The sequence below is a fragment of the Poecilia reticulata genome, chromosome 19, assembly GCF_904066995.2.
Source record: "Poecilia reticulata chromosome 19, P_reticulata-male-v2, whole genome shotgun sequence".
In the NCBI taxonomy this organism is placed as follows: Eukaryota; Metazoa; Chordata; class Actinopteri; order Cyprinodontiformes; family Poeciliidae; genus Poecilia; species Poecilia reticulata.
Window position 1 is genome coordinate 17796561 of NC_088848.1, and position 23585 is coordinate 17820145.

At 39.8% G+C, this 23585-nt stretch overlaps 1 protein-coding gene across 1 annotated transcript in view; it reads left to right on the forward strand.

Annotated features, from left to right (window-relative positions):
* Positions 1-23585, forward strand: part of ca10a (carbonic anhydrase 10 (inactive)a) — a 267157-nt gene that overhangs the window by 206413 nt on the left and 37159 nt on the right. The window contains exon 4 of the mRNA XM_008437703.3: positions 20421-20606. Within this exon, the coding sequence (XP_008435925.1) occupies positions 20421-20606 (186 nt within the window). The remainder of the gene's footprint in view (positions 1-20420; positions 20607-23585) is intronic.

Here is a 23585-nt window from a genome sequence, read left to right on the forward strand (position 1 = left end):
GCTGAATGGGAAAAGTCCCAGATGGAGTCCTGAAGGGAAATGAGAATTGCGTAGGAAGGCAATGGCCAGGCTTGTGGATTATTAACAGATCCTTAAAACGATGTATTACTGCCACTGCTGCTGTGTGTGATTAATGCTCCTTTGGACTTGTCCCACGCCTTTATTTATTAAATGTCTGTGAATGGAAAGATTAAAACCCAGTTCCAGAGTGTGAACACTGTGAAATGATCAGAAGACGCAGTAGAGCTGAGTGTTAATCCCAACCGCAGCTGTCACTCCTCCTCTTTCCTCTCCTGACATGGATGAGAGGATTCTCTTTACACCTTCCCGAAGAGTCTATCTAAGTTAAGTTAACAAGTGTTTTGCTGTGTCATTGGTTATGGTTTCGTTGCTGAAAACTTTAAATTGGTAATGGAAGTGTCTCTCCCACTCTTGGTGGCTGAGTGAGAACCTGTACCCACTGCAGTGGGAGAAATTACTCACTTACTGTCTGCTGACCTAACAGCCCTGTTTGACAGCGTGAATGCTCACAAAAATATGAGTAAATGAGAAGTGAAAGAACAGAATTATTTGGGTCTCGTGGTCAAAATGTGCCTTTAAAATGGTGACGTGGCAAATCAAAGAAAAAAGTTTTCTGAATGTTCTTTATTTTTGGAGTCATGTTTCCGTAGCCGGTTTTACCCTGATTTGATTACTCAGACTTGGAAAATAATAAAATCCAAGTCCATGCTTTACCAGACTTCTCAAAGCTTGTTGGGAATCATGCTAGCTCAGCTGCTTCTATCTGGGATTTTGTTCTTTGCATCATAAATTAAGGCCAAAGCAGAGAGCTGGAACACAGACTAAACAGTTTGTCACCTTGTGGATGAAATATTTTAATGAGACCAGACCAGAAATGCAACGCTCTTACTCTAGGCCAGGAGGTCCGATCTGCTGTCTTTGAGGGCTGGTGCCTTGCAACGTTTAGATGTCAAAAAAAAATGACTTGGTTCCCTCCTCGGCATGCAGTCGTGTTTTGCAGAGTCCTGCCAATGAGCCATTATTTTAATCAGGACTGTTAAAGCAGAGAAACGTCTAAAATTGTACACCGCCATCCTCAACACACTTAGTTTGAAATAAACTACCGTTCCGTCTAACAAATGCGCCATCCGGCCATGACTTGTGCAAACAAGCCCAATCCAATGAGGGTGGTAATTGTCTAATTTAGAAAAAGTCAAGATTATTTGTACAGCACATTTCAAAACCAAGGGACTTCAATGTGTTGCGCATCAATAAAACATCACACAGTCACTTATTATAAAACAAGCAATAAACATTACGTTTTGACAAATGCCATGATCAAAATCATCCAACAAACGCACATCAAATACTGTACGTTGATCAATATTCCAGTAACTGCTAATCAAAGGCAACTCTAAACAGATGGGGGTTTTAGCTTTGATTTAAAGGAACTCAGTGTTTCAGTTGTTCTGCTGTTTTCTGGAAGTTTGTTTCCAGATTTGTGCCGCGTAGAAACTGAATGCTGCTTCTCTGCGTTCGGTTCTGGTTCTGGGGAACAAACTACACAAAGACTTTTCGAATGAAACGGCAACAAATATGGATGAAACGCAAGCGCAAAGTTCTGAGCTGCGTTTGAAGCCGAGATAAAACAAGAGCTCCAAACCACACGCAAAAAGAAAAAAAAAACAAAACAATAAAAGCCTCTGGCGGAAATTCCCAATCTTGGAGGCGGCCCTTGGATGCTGGTGTTCTGTGTCCTTTGGAGTGCTCGTCTGTGTTCCCGTTTCCAACCTGCCACTCTCCTTCCATCTACGCTCCCTGACATGCCTCTTGAGATAACAGATGGCATGATGGGAAGGGCTCCAGAGCGCCCCTTCCTACCGGGCCCCTGCCTCACTTGTCATCTCGCTGGCACAGCCTCAGTCTTAATCAGGGGCTAGACGGATGCCACTTCCCACCTGCACTCTGTCACTCAGCCAGAGAGCACCCATGCAGATGAGGTTGATGTAAGGAACAGAAGGCAATGCCTCATCTTATTCTCTGTTTCCCCCCTCATTCCCTCCTCTTCTCTGACAGTGCCATCTCAGAGGATAGGAGAATTGTTGAAAAGTTTATGTGAATGGAGTCGGCACGGGGAAAACAAGACAGATGGTTTCAGAGCATTTGAGCTCTGATCGTCCTATTCCATTTCTTTCTAACATGCTCTAAATGAATGTCAAGCAACCACTCCTGTATTTAATTCTATCTTTGCTCCATTTGCCTGAAAGATGTATTTGGGGTTTTTATGTTTGTCATATTCTAGTGGTTTGTCTTTCTCGGAAAGCCACGGCTCAAAGTTGTTGAGCTAAATTTTCTATTTGCTTAAAAATGCAAGGGCACCATCTGTCGAAAGTCTGTCTCTGATGTTCAGAGCTGAAACACCAGAAAAAAACGCCTCCTTTCGCCGGCCAACTCAGCAGGTTTCCAGAGATTGAGTTGGGGTATCGGCTTTTAGACTCGGGATCGTCTCTCTGGAATGACTGCCGAACAAACAGATGTGGAGGCTAGCGTCGGTTTGCTGGCAGAAGTCTTACCTTTTATTATGTTTGAGCGCGCTAGTTCTCTAACTCTCATTCTGAGCACAACAACCCGTAAGTAGCATCAAATATTTATCGTTGTACCTGTCTTCCATCAAAGCTATTGGCTGCCTTTGCCTGTCTTTGCCCTCGGGTTAGCAATACACTGTTGAAAAAGTTGGAGTGAAGAAAAAGTCTATTATTTTTTATCTGTCTTTCTGGCTTCTTCATGCGCGTCGTACATATTGTATCTATGACCTTGGCGGGGCTGAAAGAACTTTAAATCAGAAACAAGCCTAACGCTCTTGTACCTCCATTGAATTCCAAAACAGAGCCCTTGTCCACTGTTTGGATTGCAATCAGCCGTTCGGACAGCACAGCATTATGCCCAAATTCCTATTTCTCACTCCTCCATGTGGCTTATCTGCTGGCAGTTAGCAGATGTTGCAGTGGAAAAAAAAAACACAAGTTGATAAGCCCAGCATGAAAGCCTGTTTTTTATCGTCTGTTTACGGTCAGACAGAATGAAAACATCACTCAAGTCAAATATGTATGGCAATATGGAGTAGGCTTAAATATATAGCACAAAGTGTCATTGATGTCTGAAGTCCAGAAGCCAATTCAAAGTGAGAAGTGTAAAATTTGCGAGAGGGCCTCTACAACTCATCTGTGGGGTCACAAACAAATCCACAACAGCACCGCAGGCCTCACTCTCCTCAGTTAATGTCCATTTTCACGATTCAAAAGTAACAACACACATTTAAAAGAACTAACTCAGATATGGACCCTCTATTGTAGCTGACTGGAAAATACCTTCAAAAAGTGGATCAAAACGTTCCACAGCATTGAAAAAAGTCCTTGACAATTATCAAAGGATTATGGCTGTTATGACTCGGGCCATGTAGGGAAACCTTGTTGAATGGTGGTTTATTTTTACTCCCCTGCTTCAGAAGGGGAATAAACATTTTTGGTCATATTATGTAATGCAAAAATAACATTGCAGTGTTTCAATATTTCAGCTGAAACACTAATCATGGAATTTACTTGAATAATTTTATTTATTTTTATCAATTTAAACGCAGAGAAACTGATTGAATAAGATTTAGTATGGTGGTAGATTTAAGCAGTAATGCCGTACCTTTGTACACTTGTATGACATATTCATATATTGTATGAATATACTGGGTGATACAAAATATATTTTTTGTAACCAATCTACAGTATTCTGCATGGCATGTAATTAATCACTTACTGTTCAGATAAAACGTCAAACACTGCAAGATCATGACAGCCAGCGTGTAGAGACATTAAACACTTTGCACCTGGAGATGTCTCTTTGCATAGCTGTGCACGGGCGCTATTACTGTTGCCATGGCGATCGTTCTAAAGCCTGTTCTAATGGAATTTTGCCAAAATCTGGAACCAAAGTGAACCCGGTCCTCAACAGGACAGGTGCCCTTCCATGTTGCCATCGTTGGACACTGGGACCTTTCAGTGGGACATCAAGGAAGCGTGCATTCAGCCACAAAAGCTAAATTTGCTTTAAATCAAATCCCAAATGTTCGCAGACAAACAAAAATACCGTTTTGAAGTTGAATTTGTGCCGAGCTCATGAATACATCCTGAACCCTATTTTCATTTAGAAAAGTGTGACATGCTGTTATCCAGACAATTGCCAAAAATAAAAAATAATAAAAAAGTGAAAATTGAGAAACTGGAAGCTAAAGAGGCGAGTGTGTCTCAAATGGGTTTAAAAAAGAAAAAAATAATAATTCTAATCTCAGGTGAGTTGAAAAGGGTGAAAGAGCAGGAAAAAAAAAGTCGACAAATGCCACATACCAAATTAAAATGAATGTATTTATACATCTACATCCAGACAGATTGAGAGAGGAAACTGCAGTGTGGAATGCAGCAGAGATCTGGTATTTATTCTCTAACTAATGCAAGGTCACTTCAGCAGGATTTCCACTTGATTAAATCTTACCGTTCGTTAGAGTTGCTCTTGGTGCTTCTTTATAGGAAAGTCCTTGAGTGATAGCAGTTGGAAACATAAACTGAACCTATATTCCTAAGTTTTACAGGAAACATAAACTATTACTTTATATCCTTTTTTTCCAGGCAGATAAGAACTCTGTACCTAACATTTAGTTATACCATTGTGAATCAGCACAAAATCAGAGTTATCTGGAGTAAATATAATTCTTTCACAGTATACCAATAAGAACTTTAAAATTAAGTTTATTGTTAGAGATGCATATGCAAATGTCATCATTTGATATTTATACATAGACTTGAGCAAACATACAGGACAAAGACTTCAGCTTTGCAGTACCTTATAGTTCTCTTTGAAGAAAATATTGGCGTTTTTTATACTTCTTGGTAAAACTTTAAAATGAAGGGATGTGAACAAGACTGGCATGACACTGTCATAAACATGACATAACACCTGTTATGAACATGGAGTCTTTCTGAATGGTTGCATGACAGTAAATAATGACACCGTTAATGCAAAGTTGTACTAAAACATGCATTCATTATTATTATTTACCGAATGACACGTCATGACAACAGTCATAACCGTTCATGAAGACTCCATGTTCATAATAGATGCTATGTTATGTTTGTGACAGTATTATGTCAGTCATATGCACATCCCTTCAAAGAAAGCGTTACCTAGTTCTGTTTTTATAGATCAACATAAGCATGACAGCTTGATATTAGCTGTTTGGCTTGTTGAGGAATCAGCTCAGGTAGCCAACCTGCAGTCTGATATTGAACAAACAGACTTCAGACTGCAGTTTTTCCAGCTGTGGTTGTAAAACAGTGTTGCATTAGTATGAGTGATGGCTACTTTTGTTTTGTTGCCAGGCGTGTTGGTGTTTTTAGATACAAAATGTTTCCAAAAATTTTTAGCAACGGTTGAATCGTCACTGGTGGCAAACTGGTGAAAAATGACTTTCATTCAGTCAGGAAGTTTGGTTTTGAAGTGGATCAAGACAGGCGTCTCTCAAAAGACAAAAAGTAATACAAGACAATTCTTTTTTTTTTTAATGTGTAAAAATGGAACAGCAAAAAATGTTTGCTGACCAACTTTTTGCTAGTCTCTATGTGATTTAACTGTAGAGATAAATCACTCTTCTACAGATTTTTCAGTCAATATCAAGTTGTTGTTTTTTTACAAACCTTGCTCTATGCAGTAGTTGGTACAATTATTCTGATTAGGTCAACATGTGGACGAATACTCTTTGTTCAGATAGAAGCTGTAACAGAGAGAATGGGCAAATGAACAGATAAAATGTTCATTTTTAAATTGGCTAATGAAACATTTTTCTTCAAATAAAATCACATATAAAAACAAACATTTTGATGTTAACTGAAAGCAGAAGCATAGATGAAAGATAAGAGGCAACTTCCCACACGACTGCAAACTCTCCGCCTCAACCCGTCTTCTGCTCTTAATTGTGATTCCCGTCGCCAAATCCTGTATTTTAGACTCAATGGTGGTTTAATGAAACCGGAGGAATATTAAAAAGCTGGAGTTGGCAAATCCAGATGGGACAAACAAAAAGACTGGAGGTCTGTGTTGGTATCGGACTCCCATTGAGCACTCTGGGTCAACGAGAGCGCAGGAAAATTATTTGAATTTTAATTGCCTGCGTGTTGTAGTCTCGTATGTCAGCACGAAGCATAATTACGGGGAAAAGTCCTCAACAGTTCAAAATATCTGCCCAAAAAATAATAATAATAATAATAACTCCTAACTTTATAAGAGGAAGATGGGAGGGGAGGCACCTCAGAAAGAAACACTGCACTTTATTAAAATAACTCCCTGCTGTTCAGAATAAACTCTGACAAATATTCCCCCCTAACAGGCATGGCTGAAAAAGAATATTTAAAATCCAGAAGGTAGTAAATCTAGTAAACAGCCTCAGCTTCAGAAATTAGCTCTGTATTATTCATAGAAATGTTCCTCGTTTTGGAAGCATTACTCTTATAGCCACCACAAAGAAACGCGTCCAATGATGTTAGAAGCTGACTATTAGAATTTCAAAAAACGATTCATCCAGACAACTGTATCTATTTAAAAAAAACATGTGCCTTTGCATGACAGCAGAGTCTACTTTGAGGATTAATAATGCACAATTCTTCTTAAAGTCGATGTTCCTATAGAAGCAAATTCTCCTGATCACAATCTGCTTATGGGATTAGAAGGGGAGGCAAAGTTCCTCATTTGTAAAGGCGCTGTTAAGCTTTCCTATTAAAAGAACCAAACCGAATACTGCATCAGTATTCACAAGCAGTCCTTCACCCTACAGCTAACGATTTAGAGAACTAGTAAAAGCAGGCATCTGTTATTTGGATTTATGTATGTTTTTGTGTCCTTTTGGCAGCTACGCTCTTTGTATGTGTACGGTGGGGGTGGAGGCTCAGTTTTCCTTCTCCCTGTTGTATTCTAAAAATCCATAAATCAACTTATAATTAGAGTTGTTTCAGTAATACAGCGACTGTCGAGTTATGTGTACGGCCTCAGAGTGACACAAATGTTTTGCAAATTTTTCAGCTTCGGTTTTTGTGCTGACAATTTACATTCTTGTTATATTATTGGGCACATTGATAAGACTGACATGAATTGACTGTAAAAAAAAAAAGAAAAAGACTGATTTGGTCATCGACACAGGTAAAGTGGTGAAAAGGAACGCTTGAATCACTGTTACTTAGAGATGAACCAATCAACATATTTTGACCAGTTTCCAATCTTTATTTCTGAAGTTGCCAATTTTGATATTGCTTTAAATACAATCTATGATATTGAGTTTTGCAGAGCGAAGGAGCAGTGAGTCACTAAATTGTTTTAGAAACGTGCAGGTTTTAAATGGGACACAGAGGATGGATGATCATAACAGGAATAGAAACTGAATGAAAGTAATAATGGATCACGGAATGGATGAATCCAACAGGAAATGACAGAAATATAAGGGTTTAAGTACTGGGAGGTGTGATTACTGAACAAGAAAGAGGAGGTTGCTTAGTAACCTGGTGCAGCTGTGAAGGAAGACCACACAGGCAGACTGAGGGAAAGAGACTAAATTAAGAGAGGCTAACGTAGACGTAGGCAATAAACCGATGGGAGACGGCTAACGCTAATCTAAAGAACCTAAATTCAAATGTACAAAGAATAAACTAAAACAAAACAAAATGAACCCATAAGGAAACGGCATCAAGATGGTTACGAACACAAAGAAATGAACGCCTAAATGGAAATAATTAACCCAATTTTGAACAAAACAGAACCGAAACACAAACACTAGTAGATCATCACACAAGATACAGGAAAAACTCCTGAAACTATATTATGTGTTCCAACTTTCCTGGCTTGATTACTTATTTATTTATATTAAGAAGTGATGCTGCTGTGTGAGAAAGCAATGACTGACAAACAGGCTTATTCTAATGTAAAATCCTGACAAAAATGATTTTAGGGTTGACCTTTAAAATCTATTTAGCATCTTATTTCATTGATTAGCACATGATTATGTGACATTTCAGAAAAGGTGTATTTGTAATTTAAGTAATGTTTGGTTATGTGCTCTGTGTATTTATTTTGGAGATGGTAAGAATGTGATATCAATTCTGACTTTTCTGAAAGGTTGCAAACATTTCCAGATCCAACATGTTCCATGGCAGACAAGTAGAAATGCTCACATTGATAAATTCGAACAAGTTTGCTGTAGCTTAGCTTTCTTTTTATTTGCCGAAAGTTTCACTCGCTCTTCCTCTGCCACGACTCTGACTTGTCTGTGCGTTGTAGAAAAAAAGCCGTTTCCTTCTGAATAGCAGCTTAGTGTCTCTGTGCTTCATTTTACATCCTTCCAAACATCATTTCAGACACTAAAATTAAGTTAATACTGAGTTGTCTTTTCCTCAGTAATGGCACCAAAGAGGGTTGTCGTCGTTATTGTCGGTGCGTCCTTGAAGCGTGTAGTACGGTGCATTCAAATGGGTAAATGATGGGAAAACGATCTGCTTGTTGTATTTCTGACTAACCAGCCAATCACCAGCCAGGGCCGACGAAGGCTATTCCAGTAAATAGCTGGCTTCTCTGCATTTCTCTGCAGACTGAAAGACATTAGCAGGTGAGATTAAAATTCTTTTTTTTTTCTTTTGTCAGTTAACGCAAAAAAGAACGTGAAGCTTTCACTACCTCTATTAAATTTGACCTCACATACAGAAACAAAGGGGAGACGTTTTTTTTGCTTTAGAACATCCAATGGTGAGGTCCTCCTAATGAATGTGGCGTTCTCATTGCCGCCCGTGCAGGGCTGGTTCCACATGATGAGCAAGTGAATATGTAACGATAAGTAAGTAGACAAATAAGCAACATCCATGAAACCCCGTCAAGGACGGACTGAAACTCTACAGGAAGTAGAAAAATTGGTCCATTCATTTCTTCTAACCAATATTAGAAAATTCTGTTTTCAGTCTTTTCAGTCCTCCTTTGAGTTCTGTGTTACAATCACTGGAAGCCTAAATCCAATAATTTGAACCGCTATCATTTATTACAACCCGAAATCTTTTATTTTTTTAAATCTCAGTTTGATCTTTACGCTTGTCCTCGTCTCCCACAACCTTGACACTGCCAGTAAGAGCTGAGCGGTGATCATGTAAATGGCTACCTAATTACAGAGCTTACTTATGGCTTACCGCACATGTTCTGTTAATTACATATCGGATGTTAAACGCTCAGACTTAACTGATGTAAATTTGCAAGCTCTAAAAAGTAGTAAAGAAATAGAATTATAACCTTATTATTTAATGTGCACCAGGTACGAGCACTACCCGATGTGCATTAGTGTGCATTAAGCCGTTTTACAAGGTTAAAAATGAAATCTAAGTACATTTTTATAAATGAGCTCCCAGGGGTACAGAAGGTTGATTGGTTTCTTAATGCCTTACCGGGTCTAATTAATTGCTTCTCTCTCCACCTACTGAGTTTAACAGCCTATTACGACGGTTCAAAGAATCTCAGATAAGAGGAGCACGGACATGTGCTCTGATTGCACACCGGTACACAAGAGGAGTCGATACGGGCCGCGCTTTGCTCTTCTTCAAGAGTCTTTTACCGTAAAAAAAGAGGAAAAAAAATCTAAGCGGGCAACCGATCAAAGCAGATCGGATTAAATGAATCTTTTTAATATCCGTTGATTTCATGGCGTAACTTTGAATTTGATGGATACAACAATGGTCTTGCCGTAAAATAATATGTTCATGGAGGACTTGAGGATGTTTGTCTAAGTTCACGCAGTTTGACCTTGTGTGGTCACTGGAGGTCAGAACCACACTGCAAAAACACAAACTCTGGCCAAGTATTTTTGGTCTAGTTTCTAGTGCAGATATCTTTGTACGCTTGGAATAAGACAAACTAACTTAAAGGAAACTTTTCAACAAGAAATATGCACTTGCTTAAAGTAAATAATTCCTTGATATTGATGAAAAAATTGCAGTTTCACTGGCAGATAAATGAACTTATAACATGGTAAAAATGTCTTGTTAGATCTGTCAGTGGATCAAGAACATCTTCATGAATATTAAGGAATTATTTACTTAACACAAGCTTTTATATCTATCTACAAAGCAACTTGTAAGTTGGGATAAAGTGTTTTTACACACATATTACTTCCTTTTTAATCTTTGTTATTCCCTTCTTCCCAATCTTTGGTTGACTTTTTTTTGTAGACATTTTGTCATTTTCAAATTGTGGGAACTTGATCCATTTCATTGTGTCAAACCCAGTTGGGTTGTGGGTTTTAGACTGTATTTGTTTATTATTATTCCTATATTGTTATATAAAATTTGGCATACTGAGAAACAAATGCCTTTGCATCCTAAGAGGGACCTGTACTGTTTATCTGATGATTGGTTGGTTTGACCTCGGGGTGAATTTATTGGTCAGTTCACTGCTTGTACATTTGTCAACTCTCCTAGACGTTTTATTGGTTGATTGTTGGATGATCATTTTAAAATGGATTGGAAATGACAGTACTAACTTATGGGCAGCAAATATTGATTCTCAATGGTCATTATTGATGTATTTTCCTCCTTGGTGATGTTCAGCTACACAGCTGGATAATCCAGACCAGAACTACCAGATATATATATAAACTATTGATTTATTAACAGAGGGTGGATTTTGTTTTTATGACTGTAACAGCCGGTGTCACACTGGATTCTTGTTCCTGGAGGTTTTCTTCCTCACAAACATTGTCACGATTGTTTTAAAAAAAGAGTCCCTGGAAAAATGCCATTAAATATCACATTTCTTTCCCTACTGCCGATCTCAGGCAAAGACCTTTAGGAGTTTTCTCAGTCTCTTATAAAAGCCACCAGGTTAAATGCTCACATTTGTTTTTGATTCCACAAGTAAAGACAGATGTGATCCAGTGAGAAACAGTCAAGCCATCCTGTCATAACAAGTGTTGTCTTTTCCTGAAAAGTTATCTATATATATATCTATATATTTATTTTTGTAGTAGTCTAACAAGGATACCTAATATAGCTGCTCTCCATTTTTACAGTATCAACTGTAGCACTTGTATACACTTCACACTTGAGCCAGTCACAGGATTTTTTGTTGTTTTGTTGTTGGTTTTTTTGGCATTGTGCCTCATTTTCTACAAACTAATCCCAGTTTTATGCTTGTTTTCCTACAAATGAAAGGGATCAAACTACTGCCTGCTTTATTGGGTCGCCGAACAGAATCGTAGGGAGCGATACTTGAAACATTGCTGGTGAATATACGGCGGCAGTGAGCAGGATCACGGAGTATCGGGCTCCTTGTCTTCTAACAGAATTGATTTGAACTGCTGCAGCTGTGCTTTTCTTCCCCACCGACTGAGCATGGCACAGCTTCTGAAAATCTTCCCACTAATGCCACAGATCTGAGCTGAATCTTTCTCATTATGTAGCATTACTGGAACTGCTTTACTGACATTTGAGTCTGTAAGTTGGCTGAGCTGCAGCCCACACAGCCTCGCTTGTGTTTAATTCCTCGCTATGTTTCTTTTGTTGCATTTTTTTTTTTTATTCCTATGCAACCTCACCTTGCCTTTCACATCCGCCCTGCCGTTCTCATTCTCAGTGAGCGCGTACATTAATGAGAGGACCAGCAGTTTTGCTTGTATCGGGTCTAATATTTGTCAACTCGGACGTGCACATGCAGTTAGTGCCCGTCTTTAGGAATCTTTTCGCATTTGCTTCTGGTGGCTTTTATGTTTAAAATGTCCCGTGTAATTGCAGCGCCGCTGCGGTCTAATAGCTGAACACGTGTAGCAGTTAGTGGGGGACTTCATTTCGTAACAAGGAGTAATTCGCCCTATTGATCTGCAACGCTCAGACAATGATGATGTCCCCGGTGTTTTTCATTACCAGTGTGCGGCGGCCATCGCTGCACCTACCTGCCCGCTCGGCAAAGTCGAGATTCATCTTTGCCGACTCGTTAATGTTCACCCAACTTATTGCCTCTAATGTCGGGGCGGGCTTTGATCATCATCATCACTATCTGTTTGAGGGAGGGAACCGGCACGCGGTTTTAGCAGGAACATAATGGGAGCTCTCTCGGGCTGCTTGAGCAAAATGAGATGTGGTGTTTCTGGCGCTCGCAGGAGACGCGGTCGGTGATGTGCACTAATGAACCCTGGAACATACAAACAATTCGCAAGCCTAGCGTTGGATCACAGCGCTCCAGCTGCTGTGATGTCTTCACACTGCACACCGGTGGCAACATATCTGCGGATCTGTGATCCGGCCTGGTGTTGGCGTGTGAACTGTTGTGTCAGCTGGGAGGCTGGGAGCGATACAGTTGTTAACTTTGGTGCAGTTTCTGCCTTAAAGTTTCAGGATGTAGTTTTTTCTAAAAAAAATTTAAAAAATTAAAAAAAAAGTATTTGTTGAAACAAAGACACACGTCCAATGATCCGTCTCACAACAACAAAAATGAAAACAATCAGTCAGAGTCAGGAGGAGGGTCTTGGCGTGGTCAATCATCCTCCATTTGACGCTGCTCATCCCTCTCTTTCGAAGTCTGTACTGAATGCTAAGGCTAGTTAGCATTGCCACTGATGACGGTGGATAGATGGTGTTCCTGTAACTGTAACTTATTTCTCCGCCATTGGCACGTTGAGCAGAGACTACATGTAGTTGATTGACAGCATTAAGACCTTCCTCCTGCCTCTGATTGGTTGTTTTTGGTCGAGAGCAGCGAGTGTTTGTAGACAACCAGCTCAGAGATCAACCTCTTTTCCAATTATGTCTCTCATATTATACTGTCACAGCATAGTGACAGTTTTAACAAATATGTAAGAAATGACGTTTTATATCAAAGTTGCACACTGCAGCTTTGAACACATGATATTGGCTGGTTGCTTTATTTTTTACAGCTGTGATTGACTGATGTGCAGCTGTGTTGGGGAGGAAATGATTTTTTTAGAATGTCGACACGAACGGAAAGCAAGTTATTTACTTTCACACTCGGATGTTGCATCGCTCTCAAACTCAAAATAAATTAGTGGTTCCGTCTAGGAAATATGTTTCTGCAGTCAGATTTAAAGCCTCTGCCGCAAATATCTTCTGGCCCCGTTAGGATCCCGCTTCTTGTGCTCAAACCTCCTTCTGCTTGTGAGCAACGCCAGCGCCTTCAATTTGGTTCTTTCTGCTCACGAATCTCCCTGGACTGAACCCTGTGAGCACAAGAGTCAAAGTCAGAGGGAAGGCAGCGAGGAGAAACTCCCTCAGATTGTGTAAAACGGCAAACGAGATGAAAGCCAAACCTGTTTTCGTACGAGGGTATAAAACATGGGGGCGACGAAAGTAAAAAAACATAAATGAATTATTTGAAATAAAAGGACTAATAAAACATCTAACTGGAGGAAAGCACCCTATAAACCAGGCTAAGCATTGACTGGACGCCAGAGATTGGTATATAAAGATTTTTTTATGAAAGAAGCCAGTACATGTGGAACCAGAGGCTTTTAAAGTGGGGCAGTAGTGTTATCAGACAATTACAGACGGTCCAGACAGAGAGTGAAAGTCTTCAGAAACGGCAAGTAACAGATAAATTAGCATGATCCGCATTCGTACTGATGAATAAATCTTTAGGCAATTTGACTTAAATGTTGTTACAGGATACTTACCATAACCCTAACCGTATGTGGCTAACCCCAAACTCAATTCTGTTCTAAACAAAACCTATAACCCTAAAACAACACTTCTTCCTATGGGACCCGGGCTCTGGGCCTCACAATGTACTATTTGATATTAAAAAAAATGAACTTATGATGAGGTGAGAAATGCTGAAACACGCACATGCGCACACGCACGCGCACACATCTACACATCTATTTTTGCGCCTGTTTTTACAGGATACATCCAAAATCTAACCTTAACGAAACATCATGTATAACTTGGATTCACCCCCAATTAGAGGAATGTTTAAATGTCGGGGAGAATTACATAACGTGTAATAAAACGGTGTCATTCAGTTCAAAGTACCCAAAAAAAGCGAGCTCTGCTGAGAAGAGCTTTAACTACATTTATGTGCAACAGCGCATTGTGACACCTGCTGCAGAGATGCAAGAGACACTGATCCTTTTCTTAGGCATATTAAACACTTTTTTTAAAGATTTGCCAACCATTATGACAAGATGAGAAACGGTGTGACAGTAGCTAAAGGGCCTAAATGTTATGTTGAGATTAGTTAACCCGTCCTGTGATGTAGTTAAGTGTTCACCAATTTAGTCGCTGAAGATTCATAAATCTTATCTTCAGGGCCTAAAATTCAAATGTTATTTTTGGCGCGTTGTGTTTACTCTGGAGATAATGGAGGATGTTTTATTTTTTCTTGTTCTTTTTTGTTTTAATAAGTTGTAATTTACACCGGGTAAATGATTTCGAGTAGATCTAAATGTGAACCCATGTTGTTCAAAGTTCTGTGAAACTCACTCGGCGTTCTCATTTAGTTCTAAGAGTTATATGAAGAAAAAAAAAACCAGCATGCAGTAAAGCTTTATCAGCCGGAGAAAGAAAAAAATATAACCGTTTGGTTTGGGACAAACCAAACGACCTCTGAAGCCCCGCAGGTTTCCGTCACTGAATATGTAATATTTCTGTTTCATAACGCCTTTGCAGGAAGTCCCTTTTTCATGATTTAGATGTGGGTGACTATTATGTTTGCGTTCCTGTAGACTGTATTGAGACTGATAGGATAAGGTCATTACAGGCTAGACTAGACTGTACAGGAAGTTATGTATAATGCATGCAGTCTGCTAAGGAGATTGTGGTTATAGACTTTGGCATACGGAGAGAAAGAGAGATAGAGAGAGAGTGGTTCTATGATATCAATTTTTTAGCTACCTTTGAGAGACTCCTTTCTCTTTTTTTAAGCCAAAAATGTGATGCCCAGTTTAGAGATGAGAGAGAATTGCAGCTTTTTAAAGACGGGTCATCCATCCTTCCAGCCAGCCAGTCAGACAGCCAGCCAACCATCCAGTCATGAAATTATACCAAAAAAAGGTTAATCACAATAAATTCATGACTCGATATGGGAGGCAATCGCATTTTCATATATTGCAGGGTTGGTTTGGATAGCTTTTTTTTTCGCCGTCCAATACTTCCCTGTGTATCCTTCACAAATGTTATGAGGTCCTCTTCACTGGAATGTTGTATTTGCCAAAAATGTCCTCCTTTCTTCTAACAAATGAATTAGATTTTAGATGACAGCCGCCAGCTGCCAAAAATCCTTATGTAAAATATTAAAACCTTGGCCACAAGGGCTTATGTAGCTATAATTTAAAATTGCAACTTACTAAATTTACAAAGTCTAAAAGCATGCTTAAAGAAAAAAAAATGGTTTTAGAATAAGTCTACAAGGTAGCAAAATGTGGAAAAAGTGAAGGAGTATGTATTCCCTCTGGAGGCATTCATAACAAACAAAATTAGGTGCACTTTATGTAGTCATTGCTAACCTAAAAAAAAAACAAATCTGAAAATTCAAACCTTTTTTTGTAGCCTTTCTTAGCCTCCTGTTGCATTGCTTTAGATGAAGTACAGTTTGTGTTTCATTTGTGGCTGCATCAGCACACGAAACCAAACAATGGCAATAAAATAACTTGGTGAACATAAATATTGGACGTTAACAGAAAACGAGTTCGAAACAATGTTCTGTTCAAATGCCAGAGCACACAGAGGTGTTGACGCAAGCGTCCTCATTAAAGCAAAACAAAGAGAAGCAGGTAATTTGTGTCAATTTTGTATTATTGGGTCTTAGTAACAATTGACATTTAGAAAACCACGAATTAGCAACTTTTTGGTTGCTTGTTGTTGCAATCTGGTATCACCATATCACTATGTTGTGTAATTCACACTCTCAGACATCTATTAAAGGAATTCATGAGGCAAATGCAAGAAGATAACCAAGTCCAGAAACGGTGCTGAATCCAGATAAAACAGCACTGAAGACCAGAAGCACAAGCTTTCCTACATCTATGATGTATGACTGGTTCTTGGCAGTATAAATAAGGTAAACACACATTGTATATAGAATTTATTAAACACAATACACCGTCTTTCTGTTGTCACGCAATTGAAAAAAAGTTGCCTCTGCCTCTTTCTTAACAATTTTCGGACGATAATGGAGCTCTTCGCTCGCCGCTGAGAGACAGACGAGTCTCGGTTACAGGCGCGCGATTGCTAGAATTTAAATAATGTGCTGATTATTGCAATACTCTCAACAAAAGATGGTGCAAAGAGCACGGCGGAGCATTTCCTAACGTCGTTTGCGAGTCATTAGCATAAAAACGGTATAATCAGCGTAGCGGTGTAATGCCGGGACATGAGTTCGAGAGCTCGGAATGTTGTTTTTGTCGATTGTCATGCAAGCCTGTGATTCAGACGCCGGTGTGCAAGCAACACACAGACCTGTGTTTGTCTGACGGGCTGGATTTGTATTTGATGAATAGAGCACAAAAGCCAGTGATTTTCACAAATACATTCAGCACACAATGTGAAAATATTAACAACAAAAAAACGCTGCAAAATAATTGGGTTACTACCAACATGAGTGCCGAGACTCCAAATAAGGACGAGGCTGATTGAGATGTAGTACTTTTGCTTCGCTCTTGACCGTTCCAGCGTATCTGTCTGCTGCGACTAATAATTGCCTATGCAGGGGGGGAAAAAAAACGTGGCTAAGCAAAGTTTAAGTCAAGTCATATTCATTAATTTGCCAAGCGTAGCCGCCACCAGCTGGCTAAATATAGTTAAATGTGATCTTTTAGCCCCAACAGTGACGCTTTAAATTTCACTTTAATTGTAAGGGGTTTTTATGAGTTCAATCTCTCTTCCGAAATTGCTTTTGTGCTCCAGCAGAGTTTTGTTTGCATCTTCAATCACCAAATAATCATTTACATATCCAAGATTGTGTTGCACACGACAGGCTGCGGGAGGGGAAGTGCTCCCCGGAGCAGCGGCAGAGTCGCCCCCGTAACGCCGCTCTGTGCTCGGCAGCTATAGGTAGCCGTACCTTTCCAAGAGATTATTGATTCCCGGGAGGAGTGTGGGCGGCCAATTAGGAAAAAAGTGCAGCTCCCCCCCCCGAAATGCACTCTTGTAGCAGCCGTTCCACATGTCAGTTTCCCTGTTATACACTAAATGCATTTACTCTTGATACCTTTGAATTGTTGAACACTCTTTCCCATTTGTTAGCTGTCCTGCCTAACTGGGCTTCTCCTACTAAACAACATACAAGCTGGGAAAATGATTTCCCCATCGACACTAGATCACATCTCTGATGTATGTTTTCCTGCTTAACATTCCTGTGATGGTAAGTCGTGGATTACAGAAGAGTGAGAGGTCTCTCTCGTACTACATCGCTGTCTTTAAACTTAATCATTTCTGTGCTGATGTTTATACAGCGTAATTATCTCCAGTCCACTGATATGGTCATTGTCGTGGGGTGGGGGGGTTGGTGTATAATTAAGCTGCAGTAAAGCGGACCTTTAACTCCATCGTTTGGTGTTTTTGAGGATCACTGAAAACGGATATGATAGTTAAGTCCTCGTTTGTTTTCATGTCAGGGAATTTCAAAGTGAGCTGCTTTGGTGTTTATCTTGCCTTGATGGTAAATCCCTCAGATCAAAGAGCGACACTTGGTATAATGGATACTGGATTACACCAAAGAAACTGAACTGTGTTTGTTGGCTACTATATTTAGAAGTTATCACTTTTTTTTTTTTTTTATTAAAGCCAAATTGCCAAAAATCAGTTCTTATTTTCTCTAATTAGTGTAGATTTTATAGGCAGCCTAGAGACTATAAAGTTTGGGAATGTATGGACTAAAAGTTTGAGTTTTCAGCTCTTCTATGTCACTTCATGACATAAAATAATACAGTACCGTCCGCAGCAGGAGAACTTTCCTTCCATCACCTTCTACGAAAACTTGTCGTTGCACATGTCACAAGTACAAAACAGCGAAGAAAAATAGAAATACATATTGCACCTGTACAGTGAAGTTTGAAAAATGCTAACATTTAATTTCCCTTTTTGCTCACTAAAGAGTTTATTTAATATATAAATTGAATTTGAATTCATTACAGTATTTAATTGTACAGTATTTAATTTAATTCTATTTCAATCATTTATATGTAAAAATGACCATTGTTTTTGGTTTGTCCCTATTTGACTGGACACAATGATCACTTTTTTTGTTGTTTTTAAATTAAGACACAATCAACATTCTACCACCGTTTGCTTTCGATTTAGCCAAAGTTTGGTGAGCTCAGCTCGGCTTGAGGTCTTCACATCCTCTCTGTGTCCGTGGATGAAAGTCACTAAGACACTAAAGACGAGCGGCGGCCTTTCCACACGGAGAAATACTGTTGTTCTTTTTTCACTAACGCTGTGCTCCAGTTAGGCAGATATGTCGCAGAAGATGTGCTTATTGGCAAAGCGGCACACAGAACGCCATAACCAAATGTTTGAAATATTGTTAAAAAAACAAGCATGGTGGACAATTAAATCTCTGTAGGACATCCAGGCCCATACCGACAAGCATGGCTAACAAGCTGAACAGTGTGGGCCACAGAGTAGATCCCAAACACGCTAGTAGCTTACAATAAAAAATAAAAAATAGATCCTTCCATCGAACCTTGGACCTCCCAGTTCTCTGGTGGATCATCCAGCTGGATGTGGAAAACCACAGGGCTACAGAGGGACAATGAAGCTGCTTGTTAATCCGTGTTTAACAGCTGGTCAGTGCTGAACTGTGTTCACAAATTATTTGCATGCACCATTTCCTTGGTTGGACGCCCACAGTGAAACCTGTAGAACCCTCACTGGCTCTACAAAACCAGACGGGTGATGTTGGACGCAAACCGCTGCAGAAAGAGGTCAAAACATGGAGTTGTCGATTTTATTCAGCATAAAAAACAAAAAGCAAAAAACCTTTCTATATTTATGCACTCTAAATGAGTTTTTTTTTTTTTTTTTTTAAGCAGTGAATCACCGTGGCAGCAAATCAGATCTTTAACAATCAGATGTTATGTAACGCATTTGGAGTTTCATAGTGGAATATTAATGCCTTCTTTTTTTTGGAGTCCTTCAATTTCCAGCCTGCTCGACATTTCGTCTCCGAGGATTTGGAAAACAAAAACACTAACCACTTCTTCTGCCTGATGAATAATGACCTCAAAAAAAAAGAAGAAAAAAGAGAGAGAAAGAGTAAGCAGGCTTTGAGAGATAAAGAGAGAGATTAGATTTTCTTGGTCTTTTCAGAGGTCTCACCTCGCTCCTTTTAATTCACCGGGGAACATAAAAAGGCTCAGTCTTCTCTGCTGCGTCTCCCTCATCGGGCACTAAACTCGGCACACCTTTCTCCTCCTGCGCACGGCACTTATCTCTCTTTGCATCACTCCCTCTTACTCTCACTTCATCCTTTCAGACCATTGATTTTTCACAGCATCTATAAAATATTTACAAAGTGTGGGCAGACTTCTTCTTCTAGGACTTTAAAGAAGGGAAGGAGAGATCATTTTTGAAAGGCAGCGGCACAAGGAGAGAAGGAACAGAGGGGGAGGAAAAGCAAAGGGATGGAAGGAGGCAGATAAGGGCGTTGGAAGTCCATCCAAAAGTTGCAGCTTGAATAGCAATGCCCCCCCTTCTCCTTGAACCCTGCCGATGATTATGAATAAATAAAAACACGTACTGTACTGATGAATATCGCTTGTGATGTATTGATTGGGACTGACTGGGTTTTTATTTTGTTTTTGTTGTTTTGTTTTAATTTATTTACTAGTTCACAAGCTCAAAGCTTGGTGCTGCTCCTATATAACTCTGAAGATGCAAAATCAAGTAAGAAAAGTTCACAAAAAGGTCACATAAACGACACATTACCTCTGCACTGCAAAAACACAAAACCTTACAAAGTATTTTTGTTCTAGTTTCTGGTGCAAATATTTTTTATTACTTAAAATACGACCAACAGACTAAAAAACTTTTTAGCAAGATCTGGAGGCTTGTTTTAGGTAAATAAGACCTTAATATTGATGAAATAGCACCAGTTCTATTGGCAAAAGAAACATTATTCATTAGCTTTATTGCAAACTGGATTAAATCAAATTGTATTTGAAAGATAGATTGTGTCTAGGTTTTGCTTTTCCCAGAAGAAAGATGCACAACTCCAAAATGTGCCATAGAAAATATTAACTCCTTTATTTTTATGTTGACGTTTTATTTTTGACTCGTACTGTGGACGTTATTACAAAGGAACCTTGTTGTGCTAGCCTTGTAATCCATGTCCCTGTGCTTGTTTTCCCCCAGGTGGGAGGGACCATGTACAACACGGGCCGCCACGTCTCTCTGCGACTGGACAAGGAGCATCTGGTTAACATCTCCGGGGGCCCGATGACGTACAGCCATCGTCTGGAGGAGATACGACTACACTTTGGCAGTGAGGACGGCCAGGGCTCTGAACACTTGCTGAACGGACAGGCCTTCTCTGGAGAGGTGTGTGTGGATTCAAAAACGTTGTGCAATCATTGGCTTATGTCTTGAACAGAACTCATTTGAAATGATAAATCAGTTCAAATGAGTTCTGTGGCAACAAACTGTGGCCAGCAGCGATCGACGGGTGTGGGCTACGATGAGAAGACTCCAGAAAGATCAAGTCAGACTCACTAGGAAATGTTTAGCAGAAATAGTTGGTCCCCCGGATTTTTGGCATCAGTGGATAGCAGCTTTAAACTTCATAAAAAGTTGGTCTTAAAGTCATCAAACAAGAATGAACAATATAAATTGGGCACCACATTATGGCCACCAATTAACTCTAGCCAGCTGTGAGAAGGAGAGAACTGAAAATTGGAAGAAGAAATGAACCACATAGAAGCATAAAAATGACACCCCGAAATGACTTCCACAGCTCGTAGATATTTTTTTTTTATGTCAAGTAAGTGGTATTGACCAATAACCATTATGACCGCAGTCAGAGGCATCACTGCTGAGATAAAAGCTGCAGTCAGACAAAGAGGAGGAGTACATAATCACCGTACAATTTTGAGTCTTCTTTTTTTTTAAACGGAAACATTTTCCTATAAAGATCAAGATGATGTTTTATCTGTTTTCAGCTGGGTTTCCTAAACCTTCAGTCTGCACCATTTAAAGTGAAGTGGATGCAATTATATGACCTGGATATCTTGCCACAAGTGACAAATTCATGTATTCTTCTCTCTTGCAAAAAAAAAAATACATTTTTTGAAGGGAATGACCTAGCGATTCCACAATAAACTCACAATGGCTCAAATTTATAAAACAAACAAAAAAATTGAATTGCGGTTTCAGAGACTGGACCCACGTGAAGTTACTTTGCATGCTCACAAACCCTCCAGTTTGACTAAATGAAAACATTTCTGCAGAGAAGAGCCAAATACTCGACTATCTGCCAGTCATTATAATTGCTTCATGCCAGCTGTTGACACCAAGAGTGGCACAACCCGTTATTAGGTGTAGTGAATAATTACTTTTTCAACATAGGCCCAGGTCGGTTAGGATTACTCGTGTTATCTCTGCTTTTCACTTTCTTTCGTTTTTTTCTTTTGTTTTTTTTTCTTTTTTTTTTTTACCTGAAAAATTATAGCGTGAAAAAAATCATGGTACAAGCAGAATAAAACATATAAGGCAGCAAAGACTTTTTTTGCAGCACTCTACTGTGATCGTAATTGTCCGTGACTGTATGCATTCCGCGTTTTTCTTTTTCCTTTTTCTTTGTTTGTTTTGTTTTGTTCTCTTGCGCTCGAGCCTCGGTGGAAGTTGTAGCTCATGGTCCGTTTTATTCACCCGCCAGCCCTGCTTCTACCACACTTCTGCGCAATTTCATGTAAGTTCGTCGACTCTAAATGATAAGGGCAAGCCCCTCTGTGCAGTAACTTGAATTACCACCAGTGAAGTCAAGTTGAATGGAATGCAGAGAGATCATTAGAGAGCCCAAGACGTGTTGTACCGAGTTTGATATCGGCAACAGCACAGCGAGGTGTCATTTAGCGTTGGCTGGGGGTTCACCAAACACGCTGCGGTGAAACTAGCGGCTCTTTCTGTGCCAATTCCACACACCTTCATGGTTTGATAATGAAAACCTTAGGGAAAGGTCGAAAAGTCTTAAATATTAATGCGATAACTACAGTGTAGATTTGTATTTTTTATATTTGCTGTGCTGGGGTTTGACAACAAAATACTTTTTTTTTTTTTGTTTTTTTTTTTGTTTTTTGGGGGGGGGGGGGTTTCCAGCCGGAGGGGTGTGGTAGTTGGGTTGAGTTGCTGAGGTCCATCATGTCTGTGCAGCATATATCCAACTTATTTTTCACCTCTGAATATGCATAGCTTTTCTTTTAAATAGCCAGACTGTTCTGTCCTAATCCAGTACGGAGTCAACAGCAGAGATGGCAAGATTTAACGGAGCAAGATTTCACTACTTTACCAACACACTGTGCAATTCTGAGCCCAAAGTTTTTGATATGCAAACATTTTTGGGAGGGGGGGCTTCAACGGTTAAGCACTGCGGAGCATGTTAAAAAAAAAACAATCAGTAAATTCTGTAATTTACTCTGAAATGCAGGATAGGTAAATTATGGCATCATATATTTTAGATTCATTGCACACCAACTGAAATATTTCAGGTCTTTTATTGTTTCAATACTGATGATTTTGGCATACAGCTCATGAAAACCCAAAATTCCTGTCTCAAAAAATTAGCATATCATGAAAAGGTTCTCTGAACGAACAGTTAACCTGATCATCTGAATCAACAAAGTAACTCTAAACACCTGCAAAAGATTCCTGAGGCTTTTAAAAACTCCCAGCCTGGTTCATTACTCAAAACCACAATCATGGTTAAGATTGCTGACCTGACTGCTGTCCAGAAGGCTATCATTGACGCCCTCAAGCAAGAGGTGAGACACAGAAAGAAATTTCTGAACGAATAGGCTGTTCCCAGAGTGCTGCATCAAGGCACCTCAGTGGGAAGGAAAAAGTGTGGCAGAAAACGCTGCACAATGAGAAGAGGTGACCAGACCCTGAGGAAGATTGTGGAGAAGGACCGAGTCCAGACCTTGGGGGAAGCAGTGGACTGAGTCTGGAGTAGAAACATCCAGAGCCACCGTGCACAGGCGTGTGCAGGAAATGGGCTACAGGTTCTGCATTCCCAGGTCAAAGGTCAAGCCACTTTTGAACCAGAAACAGCAGCAGAAGCGCCTGACCTGGGCTACAGAGAAGCAGCACTGGACTGTTGCTCAGTGGGCCAAAGTACTTATTTCGGATGAAAGCAAATTTTGCATGTCATTCAGAAATCAAGGTGCCAGAGTCTGGAGGAAGACTGGGGAGAAGGAAATGCCAAAAGGCCAGAAGTCCAGTGTCAAGTACCCACAGTCAGTGATGGTCTGGGGAGCCATGTCAGCTGCTGGTGTTGGTCCACTGTGTTTTATCAAGGGCAGGTCG